General features: G+C 41.7%; 2 protein-coding genes across 2 annotated transcripts in view; one reads left to right on the top strand and one right to left on the bottom strand.

Annotated features, from left to right (window-relative positions):
- The first annotated feature begins 870 nt into the window (after positions 1-870).
- FAAP20 (FA core complex associated protein 20) lies at positions 871-4,921 on the top strand. The gene is made up of 5 exons (XM_059866412.1): positions 871-982; positions 1,088-1,388; positions 2,435-2,582; positions 3,228-3,853; positions 4,414-4,921. Exons 1-5 carry the CDS (start codon positions 871-873, stop codon positions 4,484-4,486), a joined length of 1,260 nt encoding a protein of 419 aa, XP_059722395.1. The 3' UTR covers positions 4,487-4,921.
- Positions 4,922-7,678: 2,757 nt separating this feature from the next.
- PRKCZ (protein kinase C zeta) overlaps positions 7,679-24,314 on the bottom strand; it is a 39,861-nt gene continuing 23,225 nt past the window's right edge. Inside the window, exons 8-19 of the mRNA XM_059866442.1 lie at positions 23,715-23,796; positions 23,453-23,505; positions 21,249-21,437; positions 18,762-18,859; positions 15,773-15,859; positions 15,011-15,146; positions 14,442-14,529; positions 13,624-13,743; positions 12,925-13,004; positions 12,316-12,405; positions 8,971-9,086; positions 7,679-8,177 (exon numbers count right to left, since the gene is read on the bottom strand). Of these exons, the coding sequence (XP_059722425.1) occupies positions 8,090-8,177; positions 8,971-9,086; positions 12,316-12,405; positions 12,925-13,004; positions 13,624-13,743; positions 14,442-14,529; positions 15,011-15,146; positions 15,773-15,859; positions 18,762-18,859; positions 21,249-21,437; positions 23,453-23,505; positions 23,715-23,796 (1,227 nt within the window). The 3' untranslated portion in view covers positions 7,679-8,089. The remainder of the gene's footprint in view (positions 8,178-8,970; positions 9,087-12,315; positions 12,406-12,924; positions 13,005-13,623; positions 13,744-14,441; positions 14,530-15,010; positions 15,147-15,772; positions 15,860-18,761; positions 18,860-21,248; positions 21,438-23,452; positions 23,506-23,714; positions 23,797-24,314) is intronic.

The following is a 24,314-nucleotide window of genomic DNA, read 5'->3' on the forward strand; positions in this document are numbered from 1 at the left end:
AATGATACTTTAAAGGTGAGAAATTAGTTATTACACAGAGTTAAAGGCATTATGGTCTCACAGAAACACAAAGTGCCTGAGTTAACACAGGGAAGTGAAGGCTGGGCAGAGCCTCCCAGATCTCTGCACAGACAGAATCATCCTCAGCTGGAACACCTCTGGATGGGGCTGAAGGGACTTGCTCAGCTTTAAATATATGTGAAAGGTGAATCTCTGAACTCTGATACCCATTTTCAAGGTTCAGATCCACTCAAACCACATATTAAGTCAACTGTTATTAATACATTTTTGATGGGCTGTGTGACCAACACAATGATTCACTGGTGTAACCTCTAACAATCAGTCAATACTGATGCCTCCTTTCTACTCTGAAAAATCCAAGGATGGAGCAGTCCACAGACATCCAGGAACACATAAATGCACTTACAGAAAAAGAATGTGGACTTGGGCTCATGTTTTATCAATAATAAATTGGTTTTATGCAAAGAGTCTTGTGTGCTGGTGCTCCCTCATAAACACCTGTTACCAAACTGGATTTATTTCCTTGCACAGTTATTTGTTCCTTGCATCAATTGTTAAGAGTTTAAACAGCAGAGTTACTTTCTGGTCCTTTCGTGTACTGCTGGAGGATGAAGTGTCTGTTACCATTCCTCTGGGGTCTGTTTTTGAGACGGCTGCAGGCTGGGGAGTGTTTAAACCCTCTCTAGCACGGCAACATTCCGGCCAAAAACGTCAAATCGCATCACTTCAAATTCTTCTCTAAAAGCGAAATTAGGTCGAAGGCGCGCTCCCAAACCATGTTATTTTTTGCAAGAACAGCCTTTGGGTTTGACCCCGCGCAGCAGCTCCAGACCCAGGGCGGGACCGCCAATGCCCCACCCGCCGCCATCTTGTCCCCCTCAGCCACGGGGACCACCAAGCACAGCCCCCGACCCTGCCTTTCCCAACACACCAAAACCCTATAAAAATATAAAGTTTGAGGGTAAAAGCAACACAAAAAAGGGCTGTTTTCGAGACAGACCAGCCCTCAGCGGCTGAGGGGGTGCAGGGGCTGCAGAACGCCGGGCTCCGCTCAGGGCACCCTCAGCTTGCTCTCTCCCGCCGCCCTCGCGCCGTGAGGGCGGCTCTGAGGGCAGCTCTGAGGGCGGAGAGTCGCAGCCCCGGCAGCGCGCCCGGGGTAGGAGGAGGAAGAGGAGGCGGAGGAGGAAGCCCCGTCCGCCCTCGCTTCCCGCCCTCCCGCGGCCGCCAGCGCCGTCCCCCGGCGAGGTGCGGGGTGTCTCGGCCATGTGTGAGGAAGGAGCCGGGAAGCTGCGCCTGAAGCCCCGGACGGCGCCGCCCGCCCGCGGTCGGGAGCGCAGTCCCGGCCCCGAGCCCCCGCCGCGGCCCCAGTGAGTCAGGACCGGGGGGCCGGATCGGCTCCGGGGGATCGGATCGGCTCCGGGGGGATCGGATCGGCTCCGGAGGCCAGGGTGCCCCGCCCCGGCGACTCGCGGCGTTTCGCGGTCAGATCTGTGTCTCTTAAAGGTTATTTCATCAAACACCGCCCGTAGCGACTTCAAAGAATAGAGATAAAACTGCAGGATAGAGCACAGCGTGCCCCACGCTTTCCGAACAGCGCTGGCGGGGACAAGGCCTGAGAAACGTTAATGTATGAAAACTCAGTTTTCTTTCTTCCAGAACACGGCTCACAGGAGGACAGGAATATTTTCTGTTTTTCCCAGCCCTGGAGTTCAGGAGGACGGAAGGCAGTGAGTGGCTCGGTTTGTGTTCGAGCCCGGGGGCTCAGCCGTGTCCCTTCCACCCTGGGCTGGCAGAGGTTGATCACTCTGCTCTTTAAAAGGGTGTTGTTTCCAATTTCTTCCCTGTACAGCTTCACTCTTGGACAGCGACCCAAGAAAACGCATCAGGGAGAATGCTGGAAATACCATTGTGACATTAACAATCCATCCTTCCCTTGGAATTGTCTTTATACAACATTACCTTTCAGTGCTTTTAGTTCCTGGGATCAATTAACTCAAGTTGTTTGGGAAGATAATCAGTAATTTCAAATGGCAGTGTGGGAATGTCCAGACATACATGGGAACTGATGCAATTGCTACCCTCGGTGCAAACACTTCTATGATTTCTGTGCTCAGCAGGTGTTAAGTTTGGTATTTGAGAAGATAAAACAGTGGCTGCACTTAACTGCTTCACTTGGAAGGGAAGATAGTGATAGATACCTACTGCTCATTTGTTACAAGCAGAAAGGAAAGCATTTAGACATTAATTTTTTGCTAGCTGCACAAATTATATAAGTCATATAAAGCTGCAAAAAATAGTTTGCAGGCTCAGTAATGTCTTTGTGTTCCAGAAAAAAGAGGCAAACTGGTTTCAGTGTTAAGAGTGTTTTCTTTGTTCTCTCCCACCTTCAAACTATTGGACTGTGTCTTTACAGGGCATCGACTGACAGATGTTCCTGGTTTGAAAAGGAAGAATTAAATGAGTGTGAAAAAACCTGGCTCTTGCTACTGAAAGACATCAGTCAAGATTCAGAGTGCACAAACTGGGACACAGTGCCCAGCTTTCCAGAGTTCTTGGAAAAGGTAGCGTGCTGTATCCTTGTTTTTGCACTTTGTTCCTGCTTCCAATAGCGCCAGCCTGCTTAATGGGAAACAACATGAAATAGCTTTTAGAGATGTGAGGTTTCCGCTCTTTAGTCTCTGTGTGCAGGGCTGTGGCTGGGCATGGTGTGGCAGGGAATATAAGGACAGCTACAAGAGGCTTTTTTTGCAGTACAGCAAATTCTTTCCAACATTTTGCTGGGAAGAAGGAGCCTGTGTAAGGATGCTGATTGCCATAAACATCAGCATCTCCCCAAGGAATGAAACTGGAAAAGGCAAGCTGTAATGGAGGGGTTAATTGCACAGAACCCACCCTGACATCACTCAAGTGGCATCAGGCAAGATCACAACATAAAAATCAGTCCTTATGAAGTACTTCTTTTCCCCCCTGAACAGCAGCAGGTTGTTGTTTTCATCCTTAGTCTCTCTGGAGCATGAGTACCCTTTGTATCCATTTAGGGAAGACCCATATTCCATCAGCTCCAGGAAGGAGGGACATAAATAAAATGTTCTTTTTCTTCCTGTAGTTCAGCTTTCTCAGTATTTGCAATGTGTTCTCAAAGCCTGGGTTTAGGTATTGATTGAGCTACATGTGCTTAAGACATTCTGTGTGTGTGTGTGTTGTAGAAACAACAGGAAAAAACTCCAGAACACCAGGAAGTCTTTACAGTCGGAACAAAAGACTTTCAGTGGGTATCATTCCCATCTTTTCACCAAGAAATATGTCTGAACCCCAAGGATCTGAGCTCCCAGCAGCCAGCACAGAGCCAGAGCAATGAATTACATAAAGGACAGGGCCAAGCAGATAAACTGAAGAGTTTATCATCCACAGCTGAGAAAACCTGCAGGGGAACCAGTGCAGATCAAGCCAAAACTGCATCTGGAGCAGACACAAAAGGTGTTTCAGAGCTGGATGTGAGTCCCAAGTCATGGAAACTCCCTGGGCACAGCAGCTCAGCAGAGCCCTCGGTGCTGGTACAAAGCCCTGCAGAAGCTCTGGGCCCTCAGCAGCACCACACAGGGACTGTACAGAACAGCAGGGCAGACAGGAGAGCAAAGGGTGAGGAAAAGCCTCAAATCCAAACACACCAGGGGGGGCTTCCAGCAGGGGAGGCCACGGGGGTGCCTGCAGAGAAGCCTCGGCTTGGGAGCACTCCTGGGGCTGAGAGCCACGAGGAGAAAGAGGAAAACCAGAGTGAAGCAGCTTCAGCTCTTGACAGTTGTCCAATGTGTCTGATGCAGTTTAGTGGAAGGTAAGTTTGTGGTTTGGGTTTTTTTTCATCACTTTCCCATAAATGAACCACAGCAGGTTCTGTATGCATCCTTTATGTACAGAATAACAAAAGCAGACAAAACTTCTACTGTAAGGTCCTTTTTAGCTGTCAGAATTGCATACTTTAATCCCATTTACAAGTTGAGTGTCTGCTCTACAGCTAGAAATGTTAACACAGTTTCATAGTACCATGCCTGTCAGAGTTGCTGAAAATGTGCTTTGCCACAGGTCCTCTAACCCTGCAAGCTCTGTTGGGGGCCACTTTCCCTGTTGTTGGGAGGCTGAACAGGGAGACAAAACAGTGGCTACATTAATATTTAGACAATTTTGGTTTTTCTGTCAAGAGACTTAAACAGAAAAGCTTAAAATGCATCAGCTCTGTGCTACTCAGCTCCAGCCTGAGCAGCAGTAACAGCAAGGGTGGGAGGTTTTGGTAGAGGATTTGGGCACAGGACTGACTGCCCCACTAAGGTACCAGAGCACTTGTGGGGGGAGTAAAGCACAGTCAGTAGAAGGTTGTGACTGTTTCTGTGTTTGCAGACTCTCCCAGCTGGACATCGATGGGCACCTTGCCAGGTGCTTGTCTGAAAGTGCAGATGATGTCATGTGGTAAATCCAGAGGAGTGGAGCACAGGAACCAGGCCAAGGATGAAGCTTTCTCAAAGGAAAAGGAAGAATGTATAAGGAAGCACATCCTTGTCTCTGACTTAAACCAGTAACTCAACAGAAGGATAAGTGACACCTGCCTATTTGGTTTTGGGTTTTTTTCCTTTTAAAGCCTCTCAAATGCATGTGAAGTAGTTCCAGTTCTGAAAACAGTGCTCTGGGATGTCCCAGAGACCCCCAGGGAAATGAGGCTCGGTACTCCTGGAGAAATGCACTACTGGAAATCCCTCAGGCTTTGTCTGATGCACCACAGTTCTGAATCTCTCAGGACAGCAGAAAGCAGCTGAGCAAAAGACAACTGTTACTTGCTGTAATCCAAAAATTTACTGTTGTTTTTTTTCTAAACAGGTAATCTATGAAAATAAACTCAGTTAAAAAGTAATCTGAATTTGGCATTTTTTGTTGTTTTACTACCTAAGTAAGGAAGTATAATTGTACAGTTGATCCTGGGAGTGTAGCTATCTAAGAGAAAACAGCCCAGACCAAAGAAAGGCTGTGGGGTTTCTATGTTTCTGAAGGAGCCCAGCTAAATTCAAAACCTTACAGTGCAGGTTTCCAAGTCAGCATCAGTGTTAAACAGGTGATTAACACGTCTGGGCTAATTAGGCTGCAGTGTCACAATGCTGAGCTGCAAAGGGAGAGTCACACAGCCCAAAGAGCTGATTTGGTACCAGCTGCACACAGCTCCTCCAGCCACCTTCAGGGGCTGAGAGCAGGAACAGCCCCGAGCCTGCTGGGGCTGGGAGGGACTCAGGAGCTCAGCTGCTCTTTGGTCACTTCTCAAGAGGAGCAGGGGAACACTTGCTAAGCCTGGGAATGACAATAAATGACATTCGGTGACAGCTCAGTAACCACAAAGCCAGGGATGAGATCACCAACCTGCTCTGGTTTATTTCCCTGTGCGCTGCAGCTGAGCTGGGATCCAGATCCAGAATAAACACAGGCTAGGGTATAAAAATCCAGGAGGCTCCTAGAGATTTCATTTACAGTGGGTCTGTTTCAGAGGCTGGACACAGCCCATTTCACTGATAAATAATAACAGTCTATTAACTTTTTCATTAAAGTCTTTAATAGATGTGCAAGAATATAAATGATCTCAGCTGTTATGGATTAGTATACCATCTTCTGCACAATTAAAACTGGTCAGCAAAGATCCCAACTAATTAATTATACAAAACTACAAGAACATATTTACTGTTTTACAATCATTAAATTAGCTAGAATTTTCATTTACTATTTCAAATAAGACAACTATATATCATTACCAGATCCATTTGTAATATATTAGGATTTTTTTTCCAAACCACACATTTAATTACATCCTTCATTTTCTTTTATTTATAAAACAAGTACTTTATATAAAAAATTTCCCCTTCATCATGAACAGAACATTATTCAAACACTTGCACATGAGCAACCAAACTTGTACCCAGCAAACTATTTGGCAACACAGCAACATTGTAAATGCCTGTAAATTCTTAAATAAAAATCAAATAGTCTTTACAATGTTTGATTAGCAAAATGTGTCTTTCTAGTCTTCCTTCCCTCCCTCCCAAAATGTTCTGAAACCTGGAAAAAAGGTTAAAAAAAAAAACCCAACCCACATTTCTAATATTTCCAGTTTCAAGTTCCATGCCCTGGCATGTCAAAGGACAGCTTAACCTGTCACAGTTCCACTCATGAGCTGCCTGCAGTCACTCTGATCACTACTGATTAGCTTTAGTACCAGGGGAGTTCAAACACTGCACGGGAAATTATTCAGGGGAAATAAAAGAAGAGGGAAAAGGGGAAAAGGAGCAATTAAAAAAATGTCAGATTACATTTAAAAGGTAATGTTGCCTTTAGTAGGTAATAAAGTATCTAAAGTCCAGGCATTTGAGGCAAGTACTTTTTACTAGTTAAATTATTTAGTGTTGATTAAAACACATTTTGCTGAATATGAAAAGCTACAGTCCAACAGAGAAACCCACAACTGAAACCTGAATGGGATTCATAGAACTAAACAACCACAGGTCTGCATAATTGTGGCTAAGGAGGGGATACAAAACCTAGATTGTTAATCAATGATTAATTGACTATTTCTAACAATGTTTTGGCAGTCTGGTCCTAGCACCTCATGACTTGGATGTGAATCCCAAAGATGTCATGTTCAGCACCTAATGCAATGCTGTACCCTGAGAAAACCATAGGTTAATGTAAAGAAAGTGAAAGTGTCACAATTTCTCCTGTGTTTTACTCCCAGTCAGGTGAGAGGCCAGCTCAGGGGTTTTGTTTTCCCTCCCCCCGCAGCCCTGGAGCCCAGCCCGAGGCAGCAGGGCTGAGCTCCCGAGTCCTCCCCTCCCCTGGCACCCCTGGCACCCCCAGCTCCCACCAGAAGGGATTCCACAGTTGTCTTTTGCTTCTTCCAATTTCTTAGGTATTTGTTTTTCTGCCATTAAAAGAATTGTACTGCTTTGATGCAAATCCTTTCGCTGAAAGATCCCATTCTCTGCTGCAGAAGGATTAGTTATTAATGCACACTGAGCAACTGTAAGCAGACAGTTTATCAGAAGCAGGAGGTGTGCTTTATCAGGAAAGTGGATTTGATCTTATGGTTATTCTAGATTTACTACTTTAAGGCTATGCTTTACTATGCTTTTGCTCTACATCTGAATATTTGTATTGTTGATAAAAATACTTCTCAAAAATCTAATATACAACACAATATCATTGTAGGTGTAGGCACTGCTTAAGTATGTTTAGAAATCCTTTGTGTGCAAATTTAGTTTTCTTCAATCTCTACATTTTGGTAAATTTGGAGTTTAAGACAACAGATTGTGTAATTGATACCGTAAATTCTAATTTGGAATTAATCTCACTGAGTCACTCTGCATTCCAAATTCTGTAAAAATGCAACTAAACATCAGGCTGCAGCTGTGAACTGTATGTTTCAGATGGAATTTTACTTAATATTAACAAGCAGAACTTACCAGGTGTAAGAACGTCCCAAAAATGCAATAATCCTTCAATGCAGTTTATCCATTTAGGCACTTAAATCTTGTACCCAAATTTATGTTTTGATTGCTAATAAAACACAACTCCTTTTAAATATATCTGAGATGTTTAGACAGGTACCACTTGTGAAAAAAGGCATCAAAAATAAGCTTCAACACCACTGTAATATATTTTATTCTTCAGGATGTTACACTGTAATACTCTTCAACTGGGAGCTCATTGCATCAAATGTTTGTAGAAAGTGTGTGGATCTCAAAGTTTCTCATGATCTCCTTTTGCAGGGATGCAATGAACGTTTCAATCCTTCATGAAACAGGCACAAAATGCAAATTCCTTCATTAATGAAGCCAGCTGTGTCAGTGCCCAGAACTTAAGAATCACTAAGTGGCAGAGGACACCCACCAAAATCATAATTCTCTTCTTTGATTTTCAGCAGCAAATTTGTTTTTAGATCATTGGTCTCCATCCAGAGTGACCAGTCCCCAGCCTCGCATGCATATACTGTGGTTAAGGATAAATTAATGTCATTCACACTGTCCCCAACGAGGTCATTCCTTCATACTGTTTCTTCTGTTGACAGCAACAATGGATTAATATATTCAAATCCTTCAAATTCTGACTGATCTATTCGCTTTATTATATCTCTGAAAAACAAACGAGAGCAGTGTTTAGTTCATCAGAACACTGGGCAGTCTTCCATCACAGAATAGGTTATGCAAGATACAAAGAATTTCAAATTTACTGAAATGTGACTAAGTTCTGATGGCAAGTACATACTTGTGGGAAATAGTAAAGGTAAGAAGATTTCTAAAAGGAAGATAGTAAAAGGTTTTAAGCTTAATAATTGTGTATTGTTAATTGAAAGAAGACAAGCAAACATTGTGAAGCAGGTGTACACACAATTGGCTACAACTGTCTGTAAGCTTTAGCAATATGCTATTGGCTAAAAAGTTTTTAAGATGCTCTGTAACAAAGTCTCAAGCTGCACCAAGGGAAATACACGTTGGATATTGGGAAGAAGTTTTTACAGAAAGGTGAGAAAGTTCTGGAATGGCTGCCCAGGGAGGTGCTGCAGTCCCCATCCCTGGGTGTGTTTAACAAAGCCTGGGTGTGGCACTGGGTGCCAGGGTTGAGCTGTTGGGGCTGGCTTGGACTCAATGGTCTTTAAGGTCTCTTCCAACCTGGGGATTCTCTGAATTCTGTGAAAGAAATATTTGGCTGCTGCTGGCTGTACATGAGCTTCTGCCATCTTCCTAATGTCTCAACCATGTAATGAGGCTGATGCTGCCATAAAAGCTGAAGGAATATACCCCAGCAGTCCCATCCCCTTTGGGAAAACTAAAAACTAACCACACCAACACACACAGCCTGTTAGTGATTCTCAGCTGATCTCTGAATGAATTCCAGCTCTGCAGCTGGACGGGGGTGAGCACATACTCATCATCTGGGGTGAGCTGCACGGGCTCGCTGGTGAACTGCGTGTCGAAGTTGTCCAAGCCGTAATCGTCCGTGATCTGCGGCTGGAACGGGGGCGTCGTCTGCTTCTTCTCCAGCTACCCAACACGGGGGGCAAAGGACAAAGTTACAGTGGGCAAGAGTTACAGCATCCCTCAGGAAACTCAAACCCAACTGCTGTAAATGCTATTGGAAAGGAACATCAAAATACCAAGTAGTACGCCCTACAAGCCAGGCAACAGACAGCAATACAGTTACTGCTCTGCATTTTAAAATAGAAATCCACAAATAATTCAGCCTTTTAAGTTTTCTCTGAATTGGTAGATTAGATTCAGGATTGATAAATTCCCACAGTGCTGCAATACAGCAGTTAGCACAATATATTTACTTTTGTTCCTGAGAAATCGACCTACTTTTCTTCCTCATTTGTGTGTGATCTGTCACATGGTCCAATTCATAGTAGCACAGACACAAACATTCTAATTTTAACTTTTATATTCAGGTAAAAAACTGTCTAGGCTACAAATCTCCATAATCTAACTCAGGACAGGTAACTGTGATGAGAGTGAGCAGTAGTTACCACTGACCAAAATGATCTCTTTTATTACCAACAGCAGATAAAATCTGATTTTAAGGCCAGGATCTCTCATGATGCTTGGTACAGAGCAAACAAAACTGAGACTAAATCCCAGAAAAATCTTGGATTTCAGGTTTCAGACAAGAGCACAGGAAGTACATATGGAGATATGAGGAAATTGTGAGAGTCACAGGGTGGTACACGAACACATCAACATCCCATCGATGATTTCATGGTGCTTTCCCAGACCTGATCAAAGTCGTGAGGAAGAAATAATCAGCTCCCCCAGAGAACAATGGCAACATGAAGGAATCAGCAAAATGAATATTTAAAAACTGAAGCAGGGTGGCAGGACTGTCCCTGTGAGCTGTTGTCACACACTCACATCCAACAGCCAAGCATTATTCCACGAGGGGTTAAACATCAGACTTCCTCCTTTTATAGCATAAAAGCCCTCTTAAATCAGCCATAGAGAGAACTTGCAGCCTTTAACTTGAGAAAATGAATGGAAAAACACCTCTAGAAAATCCCTCACTGCAAAGAGGAGCTGTGGCTTGGTAGTTCTTACTCCAGCACATAATGGTTGAACACCACAAGACAGGCACTGAGGTAAGAATGGACTGAATATCCCAAAACAATCCAGAAAAGAGCTGCCCTGGATGCTGCTGAGCCATCCTACACCAGAGAGAGCAATCTCAAGTGTCCTGGGCTGTGCCACACACTTTGGATGACTAACACCAGGAAGAATGTTCCTGGGCTCTGGGCTCTCTTTCCCTGTGTTTATTTTTCCATTTAGCTCAAGCTCCACACAGAACAAGTTTTAAAGTCGGTGTTAGACTCGTTTCCTTATGTTACAACTTGAAAAGATTTGGAAAAGCTTTTAAGTCCAAATGTTTTCTTTGAAATGCAGGTGGTGAGTAGGAGATTCTAATAACTAAAAAAGCTTTCCAAGTATTTTCTCATTTTTTCCTGAGTACATTTGCCAAAACTTATTAGAAATTTAACTTCAAATTTCTCTGACGTTGATCCTCCTGAGCAGTACTGTCCATTTTTTTAAAATAGAGATTTAATATTAAAGCTTTCAGCCATAAAATATGTTAGAAAATGTAAAAATTCAATCAGCATAAATGTTGACCAAGAAGTACCAATTTCGATGGAGAGATTTTTTCCTACAAATAAACAAAATACAAATCCAACAGTGATCTTCTTCCCTCTCTCTCAAAAAACTGCCAAGCAGAACAAACTGCAGGACATGATGTTCTGCTCCAGGTGAGCTGCACTGGGGCACCACAAGATAGCAAAAAAACCTCCAGCCAAACAAAACAAAACAAAAAAAACCCCCACTAAGGTTGAAGAGAGAACTCCAAGCAAGGGATGTCTGACAAAGTTAAGGACAGCCCTCATTATTGGGATAATTTTGTAAACATCAGGTCTTTTAAAGCACCAATTCCTTCTGCACTGTGCTCTCTGAAGAATGTTACAATGAAATTTAGAGCAGCAGCTTCAAAGGGAAAATGAAACTGTGCAGCTTTCTCTCATCTGAACTCTTTCATGTCAGTGCTGCCTCTTCCTACACTTCCTGCAGCCTTCCCAGACTATGGAAACACTACAGACACACTTTGCAATTGTTAACTACCCATGAAAAATGTAATGCTGGCAGGGAGGTGCTCCAGACTTTACAGCTTTATTGCTCAAATGTCAATAAATGTTATTATGGCATTTCTGGGATGGTTCTGCACTGGAGACAGAAGGTAACACAATTACCAAGCAGCAGAAGATTTAAAAACCCAATTTTGATACAATATTTGCTTGCAAACCCACTGAAATGCAAGTCATCTTCTTCACCATGAACCAAAAACCTCCCTCAACCTCAGCAGTACTAAAGGAAATCTGCAAACTGTAACCAGAGCCCCTTCATAAACAACCCCACTGCTCTCCTGGCACGTCCCTAACAAAGGGACTGATCCTGCTCACTCCTCCTCAGGTCACTAAACCCTGACACCCACCTCAATAATCCTGCTTATTTTAGGAGTCAGAATTGGTAAATCCAGCTGGGTTTCAATGTACTAGGACCACTTTGACATTTCTAGAATTCATTTTGCCTGTTTGCAACAGGTTTGTTCATATGCACACAACTAATAAATTAATGGATGGCTCCTCTGGAACACAAGGAGGGATTTTACCAGATCCCAGCCTATGCCCACAAGTAATAAATTAAAGGATGGCTCCTTTGGAACCCCCAGGAACACAAGGAGGGATTTTACCAGATCCCAGTCTGTGCCCACAAGTAATAAATTAATGGATGGCTCCTTTGGAACCCCCAGGAACACAAGGAGGGATTTTACCAGATCCCAGTCTGTGCCCACAATTAATAAATTAAAGGATGGCTCCTTTGGAACCCCCAGGAACACAAGGAGGGATTTTACCAGATCCCAGTCAATGCCCACAATTAATAAATTAATGGATGGCTCCTTTGGAACCCCCAGGAACACAAGGAGGGATTTTACCAGATCCCAGTCTGTGCCCACAATTAATAAATTAAAGGATGGCTCCTTTGGAACCCCCAGGAACACAAGGAGGGATTTTACCAGATCCCAGTCTGTGCCCACAATTAATAAATTAAAGGATGGCTCCTTTGGAACCCCCAGGAACACAAGGAGGGATTTTACCAGATCCCAGTCTGTGCCCACAATTAATAAATTAAAGGATGGCTCCTTTGGAACCCCCAGGAACACAAGGAGGGATTTTACCAGATCCCAGTCGATACTGCGGAAAAACGTGTGAGACTTGATATCAGCAAATCCTGTCTGGGGCTGGCAGCCAAGCCTTTCTTTGGGATCCTGTGGAAAACACAGACACTGGAATTACACACTGCAAGCCACTTCCAGCCCACGTGTGCCAAAAGCCCACAGAGATGACTCCAGCATTGCCATGACTGTGCAAACTCTGCTGGCATAAACACACTATGGCTAGCAAGGGATACTTAGTATTTATTTTTTAAAATAAAATTTGTTTGAAACTTAAAATAGCTTCTTAAAATAATTCCTATCCTGCTTTTTTCCATTCATGATAATGGTTCTTCAGATTTCAATCAGCTTAATTAAATAAGTATTACAGAAAAGAGTTTATAAACAAAGCTGCAGTTATTTTTTAAAAGCCTGCACCTAGCTGAACATCCAGCCCATGCTGTGGAATTCCCTCAGTAATTTTGAGACTAAGTGGGGTTTTTAACATAGAGGATACCAAGGTTTTATAGATTTTCTTAACAGTAAGCAGATTAACTTCTTAACTGTATCACTTTCAACAGGAAGCTCTGACTTCCAGCTTTCAGATGCTAAAAATAAGAGAATGTTATTTACCTTGTTTAAAAATCCTTTTAACACATGGGAAGCCTTGACAGAAAGAAACCTTGGAATCCGGATTGGCTTCTCCAGAATAACTGTGACAGTTTAAAAACAGCAATATTGGGTTTTGGTTTGTGACACTGACCATGAATTCCATACAAACATTTATTATTTCAGTACAGTACCAGTTAGAAAATGGAAGATAAAGAAATTTTTTTAAATCATGCAAACAAAAGGAGTTACAGAAATTCAAGCATAAATCAGCATAAGTGCTGACCAAGAAGCAGCAATTTCGATGACGAGTTTTTTCTACAAATAAACAAAATAAAAATCCAGCAGTTGTCCTTTTCCCCCCTCTCTCAAAAAACTGCAAAGCAGAACAAACAAAGGCATTGTTCCATTGGCATTGCAAGATTTCCTGAGGGACATGTTACCTTCATTACCTTTATTTGTTGTGTAAACAGAAAATAAAACTTTCAGTCCTCAGTATAGGGCAAAGTGTGACTTTAAACAGAAACTGATTTTCTATCAGGCCCTCCAGAAGAACTTGGCAGATTCTGTGACAGAACTGCAGGAACTGCTTTAGAGAAGTTTTGCCCGCTGTGGAGTTGGCACTGTGGGGTAACAGTGGGAAAGGAAAGCCCAGCTGTGCCATGCAAACTGCCCCTTGGGGCTGTATCCCCCCAGAAGCAGCCCCAAAGCCCAAAGCTGTACCTTGGAAGAGGTAATCTTCAGTGTTCATGTCTGGATTGTCAGTGATGATGTCGAACGGGGACCTCCCCGCCATCATCTCGAACATCAGCACCCCCAGTGCCCACCAGTCCACACTGAACCCTGCAGGGCACACACACATTCCTCAGCCAGCACTCCTTGCAATTTCATCTCCTGTCTCACACACAGCCAGACTGATGGCCTGGTTTTAGCACTGTGTCCTGGTTTAGGGCAAATCTGGGAGAGACCCTCCAAAGGGGCTCCTCTAAAAGCAGATTCAAGCAGCCCCTCCCTCAACCGGTTCAGGAAAATATTTCCTTGGAGAAAAGTGGAAAACTGATTTCTAAATCTGGGCTGAAATTCTAAATTTCTGGGCTAGACAGGCAAATGGACATCATAAAATGCCCATTAAACTTATTTCTGGGCTAAACAGACAAATGGGGATATGAAATCAAAGTCACCCCAGGAGATACTGGAACCCCTGCCATGATTCACACACCACTGGGTGAGTCTGAGCCTGCTCACCTGGCATGACAAATGCAGGGGAACTGTCTGCAGGCAGCAAAGCTGCAGCTTAAATGTTTTCCTATTGTATCATTTCATAAATATTTTTCAGGCCAAGTATGATTTATAAGAAGCTGAAATGAGTGATAGGAAGTGAAAAAACCCCTTTATTTCAGGAAAAAAAATTAAACTGTCCAACAAGCACTCAAGTTTTATTATATATTAACACAGAAATGTGCAAGTCAAAATATGAATTGTATTTGAAGCAAGCTACAGCTAGATTTATTGTAACTATAGCTTGTTTACTCATGCCTTACCATATTCTTCTCCTCTGAGGATCTCTGGTGCAATGTAATTTGGTGTCCCACAGAAAGTGCTTGTAGTGTCACCTGGGCCCAAACCTTCCTACATGCAGAAATCATTTCAGAAATTAAAACCTGACCTCCTTTTCTGGGTATTTCCTTTAATTAGAGTTAAAACCCCAAGTTACTCAGGGAGTTTAAGGAGCTTCCTTTTACAAAATAAATACTCAGAGTGCTCAAAATGGCCTAGGATTCCACAGCTCCTCCTCAGCAAAGCTGATTAAAACTCAGTTACAACATGTATCTAACAATATTTTGCTTATTAATTACAGATACATTTAAAAAAATCAGTTCAACAATTTGGAAGTCCTTTTCAAATAGATTTTTTGGGTTTTTTTGGAGGAAAAAGCCCATTACAATTCAGTTCCAAATGTGGTTCTATTCCAAAAACAGTTCAGTTTTTTTCAGAATAAAATTCCAATTCCACAACCAAATTCTGGGCTCAGTAACACCAGTGTTAATATAAAAATGAATTTTCTTAGTGTTCTCCAAGAGGGACAGAAGAAAGGTCAGGAAAACCCTACCTTGCACATGCCATAATCTGTTAATTTGATATGACCCTCTGCATCTAAGAGAACATTGTCCAGTTTTAAATCTCTGTAGATGATGCCTCTTTCATGTAGGAAATTTAGAGCAATGCAAATTTCAGCAGCATAAAACCTAAAATTCAAAAGGAGAAAGTTCATATTAGCATTAATATGGTAGAAAAGCTGGTGCAATTTAAATATCTGTTCTTAAAACATAATTTTACAGCCAACTTTTATGAATGAATGGCATAAAAAACCCAAGCTACATTTACTGATAAAGACACAGTTCTTATAAGACATTCCCTATATAAAAATGAGATTTTTTTTTCATTCTACTAATTAAGAAAATATTTATTCTTTATCACACAGATTTTTTTTTTGTCTGAAAATTCCACATAGCAAGATGGAAGATGTTTATTTTCCTCTGATTCAGAGTGACAGTGAGCCTTTGTGTAGTACAGCAAACTGGATTTTTCATCTTCTCCCACCAACACTGAATTATTTCAACATCAGAGCAAATGAGGGAGAATATTCCATGTTCCCTCAACAGATCAAAGAGGCATCACCCAAACAGGAAGCAATAAGGAGGAGTAAATTGGAATAACTGCTCCTACTGATGAACTGCTTGCTCTCTAAAAATACTCATACCCTTCAAGAAAATAAAATCTACATTTCTTCCCAGGCAGGACATTCTAAAGTTAAGAATCCAAGTGCAGAGAGCAGCAGAGCAGCACCAGCAGTGCCCTGTGCAGGAAATACCTTGCATGTTCCTCAGGAAGTTTCCTCTGCCGTTGCATATGGAACATGAGGTCCCCCCCATTCACATACTCTATGACAAGGAACAATCTGAAATTACAGAACACCATTAATGCATCCCAAGGAACTCTGCAGCAAAGCTGGTTTTATTCTTCCCATCTGAACTATTTTCACTTCCACTCTTGATTCAGACTTCTAGATTTCTTATAGATACAAAACTATTTAAGAGGGGGAAAAAAGAGAGCACTTATTTGATGTATTTTATGTAGGAATACTCTCTTTATTGAAATGCTGCCACCTTTATCTGTATAAATGAATTAATTAACTATAATTCATGATTCTATTCATTTATAATTATATGAATGAAACAAGTGTGACACTACACAACACAGGCACCAGATGGAAGCTCTGGGCTCATTTGTTCCTCTGGAGAACCAAGGTTTGAGCCAGGGAAAGGTCAGCAGGGGCCAGAGATCCAGGTGGAACTGGGCAGATAGAAGGATTCTGTTCCAGTCTGCAGGAAAGCTTTCATCCTTGGGAAAATATGATCCAGGCAATGCTGCCAAGGGCAGAGAGAGCTCAGGATAGGAACAGAGCTGCTGGGGCAGGTTGGGCTGGCCCAGGGAGCAGCATTTCCTTGTACACCTCGTTTTCCATGAGCTGAAAGCTCCTTTCCACACATCCACACACTGGAAAACATTCCCTCTGGAGAACACATGCTCCAGTCTCTCAGATCACTCTAGCTGTGATTTGACTCTCTTTGGAAAAGGATTCTTCATTTGAAACACTTAAAAAGTGTTAAAACTTAAACCAGGAAAATCTATTGGACAAAATCCAGCTGGCAGGACTCTGAGTGGCCTCCCCACAAGAAGATAAATGCTAAACTGAAATTAAATAAGCAGCAAACAAAATACATAACAATGCCTTGAGAATTTTATTACAGCACTCCTGGTGGTTTTTTGCTTCCAGCTTTCCTATCCTGTTTAGAAGTCCCCAATGTTTTATCACCATTCAGAAGTTGAAATTGCAAGTTCCTTGCCAAGTCATATTCAAGAGTGTCAGCAGTGGCAGGCCTTGCTGGGATCAGAAGGATTTACTGAAACACCAGCAGGTTTGCAGGATGGAGGTTTCAGGCTGTTGGAAGACACTTATCTGGCAATGCTGGGCAAGTCCAGGGCATATATTTTATTACAATAATGAAAAAAGCATCATCAGTATCTGAAACAGTGCATAGCTACATACAGCATCAATCAGCCTCACATTCAGCTACAGATTTGTGTTAAAAATTATTTAAAACTATATTGAAGAGAAAGAACATTTTTTGCAGCTTTCCCCCCATCAGTACCCTTGTCACAACCTGGTTTATTGCAACTCATTTTCTTTGGGCCACTTAACACAATCTGATGTTGATGAATTTATTCACTTGGAATCAGTTTTGTGCTTTTCCTGCTTGATGTAAATGAGGTCATAATTATGATTTTATAACATTACAGCTATAATCAAATTGTGACTTCATGACATTATGGTTATATCCATGGCAAATGGCTGAAGTTACCAACAAAAAACGAGAGTTTCACTGCAAGAAGCAGCTGGGCTGGAAAAGCAGGACCCATAAAGATACACCAGGAATTCAGAAAGCTTTGATTATGTTCAGCATGGGGTTTTTTTTTTCCAATTTCTGCTCCTCAGCTCTGTCAGTGTAGCTGCCAAAGAGGGATGCACAGGATCCTGCTGCTGACTCAGCCTTTTCCTGGGTTTCAGTAGCTACAAGAACTCTCCTTCTCAATCCCTCACCCTGCCTGACCACTTGAATTTTTATATCAGGTGTCAAATTCTACTTTGTGTTTGGTGAGAAAGTGTTTGGGAATGTTGGTTTAACTTAAGAGCCTTTCCCAACAGTTTCTTAGTTCTTGAGGTCTTTATTTTTTCTGATGAGTTGGTTTTGGTCAAATCCTCAGTCAGTGACCTCTGGAGATCATTCTTTATTTCCTTCTCCCTGCTTCCAAACACTCCTTGGTCCATGCACCTTCAGAACACTGATCAGCTCCTTTACCTCCTTCATCTCTCTTTTCCCTGCTAGGAAGATTTCCTCTGCTCTGACCATTAGGGAGGTGAAATTTTGGGGACTGAAGAAAAGGTTCAGGGCATGGCTTTGTATTTTAAACTTGACAATACACATTGCAAAAAACCAGTGATTATTCTTAAGGATAAATGACTGGAAAATCCATGAAAACTTTAAAACTTTGCACTCTACACTGCAAGTGAGTTGGATAGAATGACAATTTTCTGATTATGACATACATGGCATGAGGCATTATAAAAGTGTAACAGCAAACAGGTGCCTGTGAAAACAAAAATATCCCAAACCACATCCCAATTCCCCAGGAACACACTCAGGCATGGACATGAAATTTCTTGGTTTTTTCATATTCCAATTGCAAAATAAGCAGCAAATAATCCAGTTTGGATTGTGCACACAGGGACAAAGAATTGGTACTTCTAAGTTAAGAGTTAAATAAGCACCTTCTCAAAATCCCACACTGCTTTGATATGTGCTAAAGGCTTTTAAGCCTCCTAGGTAACAATATCACTGTGCAGGTAGGGGTTTATATTATTATTAAAAGGTTATTACTGGGCAGCCCAGCTCTCAGGCTCTTTAGGAACAGTGAACTGCTGAGCACTGATCTGGCCTGCTCAGCAGAAGCTGCTGGAAAGGGTTGGGAAGGTCCCCAGTGTGTTCCCCATTCCACAGGGCTGTGCTCAGGAAGGCAGGACAGCTCCTCCTTTCCCTTCAGCTCTGACCACGCTCTCCTCCACACCCCTGCCTGAGCTATCCCCCAGAACTGAATCCCTGACAATGCTAATACTGCCTTCCAAAAATCCCTGGCTGTGTGAGGGCAGTGGTTACATTTGCTTTAGGGGAAGCAATTTAGCACAATGATCAAGATTCTCAAGAAAAAAAGAAAAAAAAAGAATTTCAGATCTTTCTTACCGACTTGTTGTTTGAAAGCATGAATGTAAACCAACCAGGAATGGGTTACTGGATGCCTGTTCAAACACATGTTTCTCTGTCTGTACCCAATCAATATCCTGAAATAGAGTAATTGAACAATCAGAACTCCTGCTGGATAACCACTGTGGGTGTTCCCAGAAAAACACCTGTGAAGACCACAGTTCTGCCTCACACACAGGTATTGTTACATTGTTCTTCAGAAAGGCAAGGATCCCTTAAAATCTGGAGGAAATTATAAAACATGGTCATTCAGTCATATATTCAGAAATGATTTAACCATTTATGGAAGGCCTGCACAAAAATCTAAGCCATTGTTAATAAAACACATCTGCAATATTTGATAAACTGCTCACACTGCTGCATGGAAATAAATTCAGCTCTTAGATAAATGATCCCAAAGCTGCTGAGCAGCTCATGCCAGTAACACAAACAATGTGAATCTCCAGCTTTTAAAAGAATCAAGTGAACTGAACTTCATCTCCTCATCTGAAATTCAAATTCAATTCAATGAAACTTCCAAAACCTGCTTAGTTGGTCCAGCCAAAATCATGAAAAGCATCACAGATATCTTTAATCCTTCAACAGGAAGAAGTCCTGAATACTGCAAAACCACACCATAAAAACAGTTTGCATGATACTGGCACAGTGCTGCAAAATTCAGAGCTGTGATAAGAAAGCATTTAAGTTTATTTCATAAAAGCACACAGAATTTAAACATCCCAGACAGCTGGGCTTAGCAGCAGATATTCACCCTTCATGCAATGCACTGATCCTGTGCCACCCTGCAAACACTCAGCACCCTGCCAATACACCAGAACTGTAATTGTTCTAAAAATTCTCCATTCACCACAGATCCTCCCAGCTTCCCAGCCAATCTGGAGACAATAAATACAGAAACTGAAATGAGACCTTCCTGTCAGGGGTGGATGCTGACACTGAACTCTCAGAGGAAACCAAGAACTGTCACCATCCAATTAAATAAACCTGTTAGGTTTTGTGTGTGGAGCCTTGTGAAGACACATCACCTTGGAGGGGTAAACCTGAGTCCAGACCAAACTCCAGAGCCAAAAATCCAACTCTGAATAGAGCACTAAATATGTCCACTTCTTCTTGGTTTAACTAAATGAGCTTGTCTTTAGGATCTTTAAATTAACTCTTCATTAGTGCACTTGGCATCAGGATTATCCCAGTGCTCCACTTAACAAAACTGAGCTTAGCAAAACTGCAGAGAAGCCCAGGTATTGGATTTCCCTCCATCTCACTTCTCTGCACTAGGAAAGCACCAGCTAATTTAAACATGCTGCTACTTGCTATGAAATTGATTTTCTTTCTTTGTGGAACACTTCTAAGGTGAAATTTCCATTACTTGCAATATCTCATGCACTCCAGAATTCTGGGAATTTCCTATCAATTCCCAGAATTTCATTATATAGCTTATCTTAGAGCTAATTGGTTTTTCTTTCCTCTATCTTCTATGTAATTATGAGAGCCACAATTCCAGAAAGTCTTTCCTCATCTACCTCTGCTTCTCAAACAGCTGCACAACTCATTAAACAGGACTTGGCTTTGGCTCCCACCTTCTTGGAAAAGCACATGTTAAAAAGGAAAACAGTAAATAAACCACACAACAGCCTCATCTTGGTTCATAAAGAGGAAACATCAAATAAATGAGAGAGCCAAAGGATTTTAGGAGAACTAAGCCCAGACTCTGGAATAATGACAGAGAAGACAGAGCAACTGATTGAAACTACCAACACAAAGGGCACTTAAAATAGTGGTTTGATGTTTTTTGCACAAACACCCTACTTTCATAAAAGGGCATTACAGGAAAAAGATGAAAAAAAAACCCCCAAACCTTTCCCTTTTTAATTTTCAATTTTCCCCCGAAACTCATGCATTTGAGATGTTGTATTAAAAAAATCGAAAGGATTTTGAAAATAATGGAGAAAAGCAGCAGATTTCTGTGGCAGATAAAAACACAGGGATCTCAAATGGCAGTAGGATAACTTTTGAACTCATGGAAGAAATATTTCAGAATACTGAGTCACTTGCACATAGGCTCTGCCAGCATGAGTGCAAGAACAAAGTTTCAGCTCCTTTAGTGACACACAGACAATGCTTTTGCCTTGGAAAACACATTTGCTTTCTTTCACAATTAAATGCACAAAATCCACCCCATTTATCTCATCACTTACAGATCAGCACATCCAGGTTGGAGTGTTTAATACATGATTTCTACCAAGACTATTAGTAATTGTTAGCTGTTCTTAAAATAAGGGACATTTCTGTCAGATTTCATCCTGGTGCTCCATGCAGAGTTGATGACAAACGAGCTCAAAGTCAGAAAAACTTCTCTGCCAGAGAAGCTGTCTGAAACATGAGCTTCCTGCTCAGTTGAATGGTTTTTGTTAAAGCATAGTAAGTTTTTATGGTATGTAAAAGAATGCAATTAACACAGACTTTTACCTCATCATCATGGACCAGTTCTTTTTTCACTACTTTCATAGCATAGATCTGATCATTCTTTTTTAACCGAACCAGAAGAACTTTGGCATAACTTCCACGGCCAATAACTCTGATTAAATCAAAGTCCTGGAGTCCCAGCCCCTGAGAAATCTTAATTCCATCCATTCCATCAATGACTGGTTTGAGATCCTGTATAAAAAGAAACAGATGCTAGAAACTGAAGACATTTCCATAGCAAGTAACCATTAAAGCAGAGAGATCTTTAAGCACTGGGCAGAATTTGCTGACTTTGCTTGGCTCTGGCACCCAGGGCTGGATGCTGATTGGAACACATTTGTTTAGAAATGTTTGGTTTCCATTTGGTTTGCTCTTACTACAAGTTACTGGTTTTTCCAAGGCAGTTGTTCATCCAACTAATCATTTTCATATTCCCTGCTAGAAAGCAGAAAGCAGTGCCTTGAGAAATGAGGTTTATCCAAATTCCTGAACCTCAGGCCATGTACATTGTATCCTTTGTACAAAGTGAGGAGCATTGTTCATATGCTGACAGAAACAGCACAAATTAATAAAAGCTATCTAAAAATAAGATGAATAAGGAAACACTAATTTGCTAATGAATATACCTGTCTTGGTTTCAGTTTAGGCAACAACTGTCTGTGTTCAGCTCACTATCATTTTAATGAAAATTGGATTTCTAACAGGTTCCTGGGAACACACAGAAGCAGATCTCAATTTCTCAAGTCTGAGAATTTGCAGGAAATATTCCACTATGAAGAATGTTATTTTTAAATTCATTATTTAACAAAGAGAAATTTTATCACCTTGGCTATTTGCTGGAATTAGATGTGAAAACATGGGACTGAAGATGGAGCAGCTGAACTAGATGAATGCAGCAGGTACTTGGACTTGCAGGTTTCATCAATCTACCCAAGGCTTTGACACACTTCTGTGGCCTATTTTTATCTGACCTCACACTACTGTACTTGCAGACAGATCAGCATTCTGCAGAACTGTGGAAAGTGTTTATATAAAGAATCTTGATCTAGGATTGACTGCTATTAGAAGAGATTGCTCTAAGCTTAAAGATTCTAGACAAAGCTCCCAGAACACCAACTCCTTTCTGTGGGATACCTTAAATCATTTCAGCTCAAAGGCAAGGTGGGACAATCAGAGCAGTGCAATTCAGGGCAGCTGAGCAAACAGCACCTCCCAAATTTCAACACAAACCTGAGCACTGACCACAGCCTAAATGAGCAATTAAAATTCTCTGATGTGCTTTTAATTTCTACCCTTCCATTTCTGAATTTGAGATAAAAATCTGTAGCTACACGACTGAAAATAAGGCAGTCAGTCACCAGGAGCAGGAGCTACTCAAGTGTGAAAGGAATGGGAGTGACAGGCATTGTAGTGGAGGCAAAGGAAAAAGGTGCAGCCTGGCTCAGAGGGGAACATCAGAACAACTACCAGTGCTGTGCAGAGTGCATCCTGTTTATTTTAAACATGCCAGAAGCATTCTTAAAAGAAATGTCTTTAAGCCCTTTAGAATTGAAGCATATTCCGATTTTTTCAGACTGCTCTAAAGGAAAAACATTGTTGATGTGCAGAGATTGAGTCAGATCTTCTACAAAAGACCTGACAGAAGAGTTTAAGTGAATGTTTTTCTACTCGTGTTTCCACAGGAGCTGTGGAGAAATGCTTAGGTATGATTTATATGAACCCTCTCAGAGAGCTGGGTAGTTAATGGGTCACCAGACTGAACCAAGTTCCACAGCAACAGCCTGAGGGTGACAGAGGGTGACATCCATTAGGGACAGCAGACAAGGCAATGGCAAAGCCACCATTGGTTGTAAGGACCATAAAAGTCAAATCCTCTGCTAAATCACTGTTATTCCAACAAATGGAAGTGAGAAAACAAAAATGCTAAAAGGTGTCTTGGATCATGAGTGGAATGACAACAACTTAACACAGAAGAAATCTGAAAAAAATCCAATAAAAATGCTTTAAAAAAAACTATCAACATTCAGAAAAAAAAAAAAACCCCAGACTTTTGAAAAGGGCAGCAGAAAGCCCAGAACAAATAAACTATTTATAAAAAGCTGAATGATTAGATTGAATTTGATGATCTCAAAGGTCTTTTCCAACCTAGTTCATTCTGTGATTTGGAGTACATAAACACAAATTACAAAAATATTTTAAGAACATACCTCAGAGTCATCTTTAATGGTGTCATGTTTCCGGTTTGAAGGAATGTAGGGAACTGGAAAAGAAATCAAAGTTATAAAAGTTATAAAAGCCGTCACTGAAGTAGTTTTAAAAATCAATAAACAGAAAGATTTAGTAGCTTATGGCCAGGTTGCTTTAAACATTACTGGACCATATTGACCAGCTGACCATATTTTTCCATTTTGTTAACAGGAAGAGGAAAAAATGAGAGCAAGAGGGGCTCTAAAGTAAGAAAGCACTCACTTCCATCAGTGTCCTCTGAAGGGAGATCAGCCTCATCGTTTTTGCCATCTAAGCGAGGTTCCTGGGAAGGCATGACCGAATCCTGCCAAACAGACACACACAGACCCCCTGGGCATGCAGCCCTGGGAGTGCCCTGCCCCAAACTCCAGGAGATCCTCCCCTCCCCCACAATGAAAACTGGATTTTGGAGTCTATGTGTCCAAATATTACCATTTTGTAATGCAGGGTAAAACCAGCCTACCAAAACCTCAATGCTGCATTAGCCATTCTCTGCAGCTACAGCAGGTGCTTGGCTGTCTTCTACAAATGGGAGTGGGGTATTTACAGCAAAGCTCAACATTTTATTCTACTTAAAGACTTCTGAGTGTTTCACATGGAACTACAACCAAGTAAACACTTCAGCATGATGTTACACACTCCATTTACAGCCCTGGCATATTCCTTTCCTGCTTAAAAAAAATATGAATTATTGCCAATGATGCATAAATTAGTGAAGACCACAATAACAGATATTTTGTATTGCATTTGGATGGACCCTGGGCTCATCCCCAAGACAAGCAGGACTATTCCAGGAAGTACAGCAGCATGAAGAAAGTAATT

The sequence above is a fragment of the Haemorhous mexicanus genome, chromosome 23 (assembly GCF_027477595.1).
Source record: "Haemorhous mexicanus isolate bHaeMex1 chromosome 23, bHaeMex1.pri, whole genome shotgun sequence".
Taxonomy (NCBI): Eukaryota; Metazoa; Chordata; class Aves; order Passeriformes; family Fringillidae; genus Haemorhous; species Haemorhous mexicanus.

What these genes read in the sequence shown, in the direction of transcription:
- FAAP20 (XM_059866412.1), top strand. Translation starts at nt 871, where the DNA reads ATGCCCCACCCGCCGCCATCTTGTCCCCCTCAGCCACGGGGACCACCA. An exon ending in TAAAAATATAAAGTTTGAGG is followed by an intron (nt 983 to 1,087) that starts GTAAAAGCAACA and finishes GGGCACCCTCAG; the next exon opens with CTTGCTCTCTCCCGCCGCCC. An exon ending in GAGCCCCCGCCGCGGCCCCA is followed by an intron (nt 1,389 to 2,434) that starts GTGAGTCAGGAC and finishes GTGTCTTTACAG; the next exon opens with GGCATCGACTGACAGATGTT.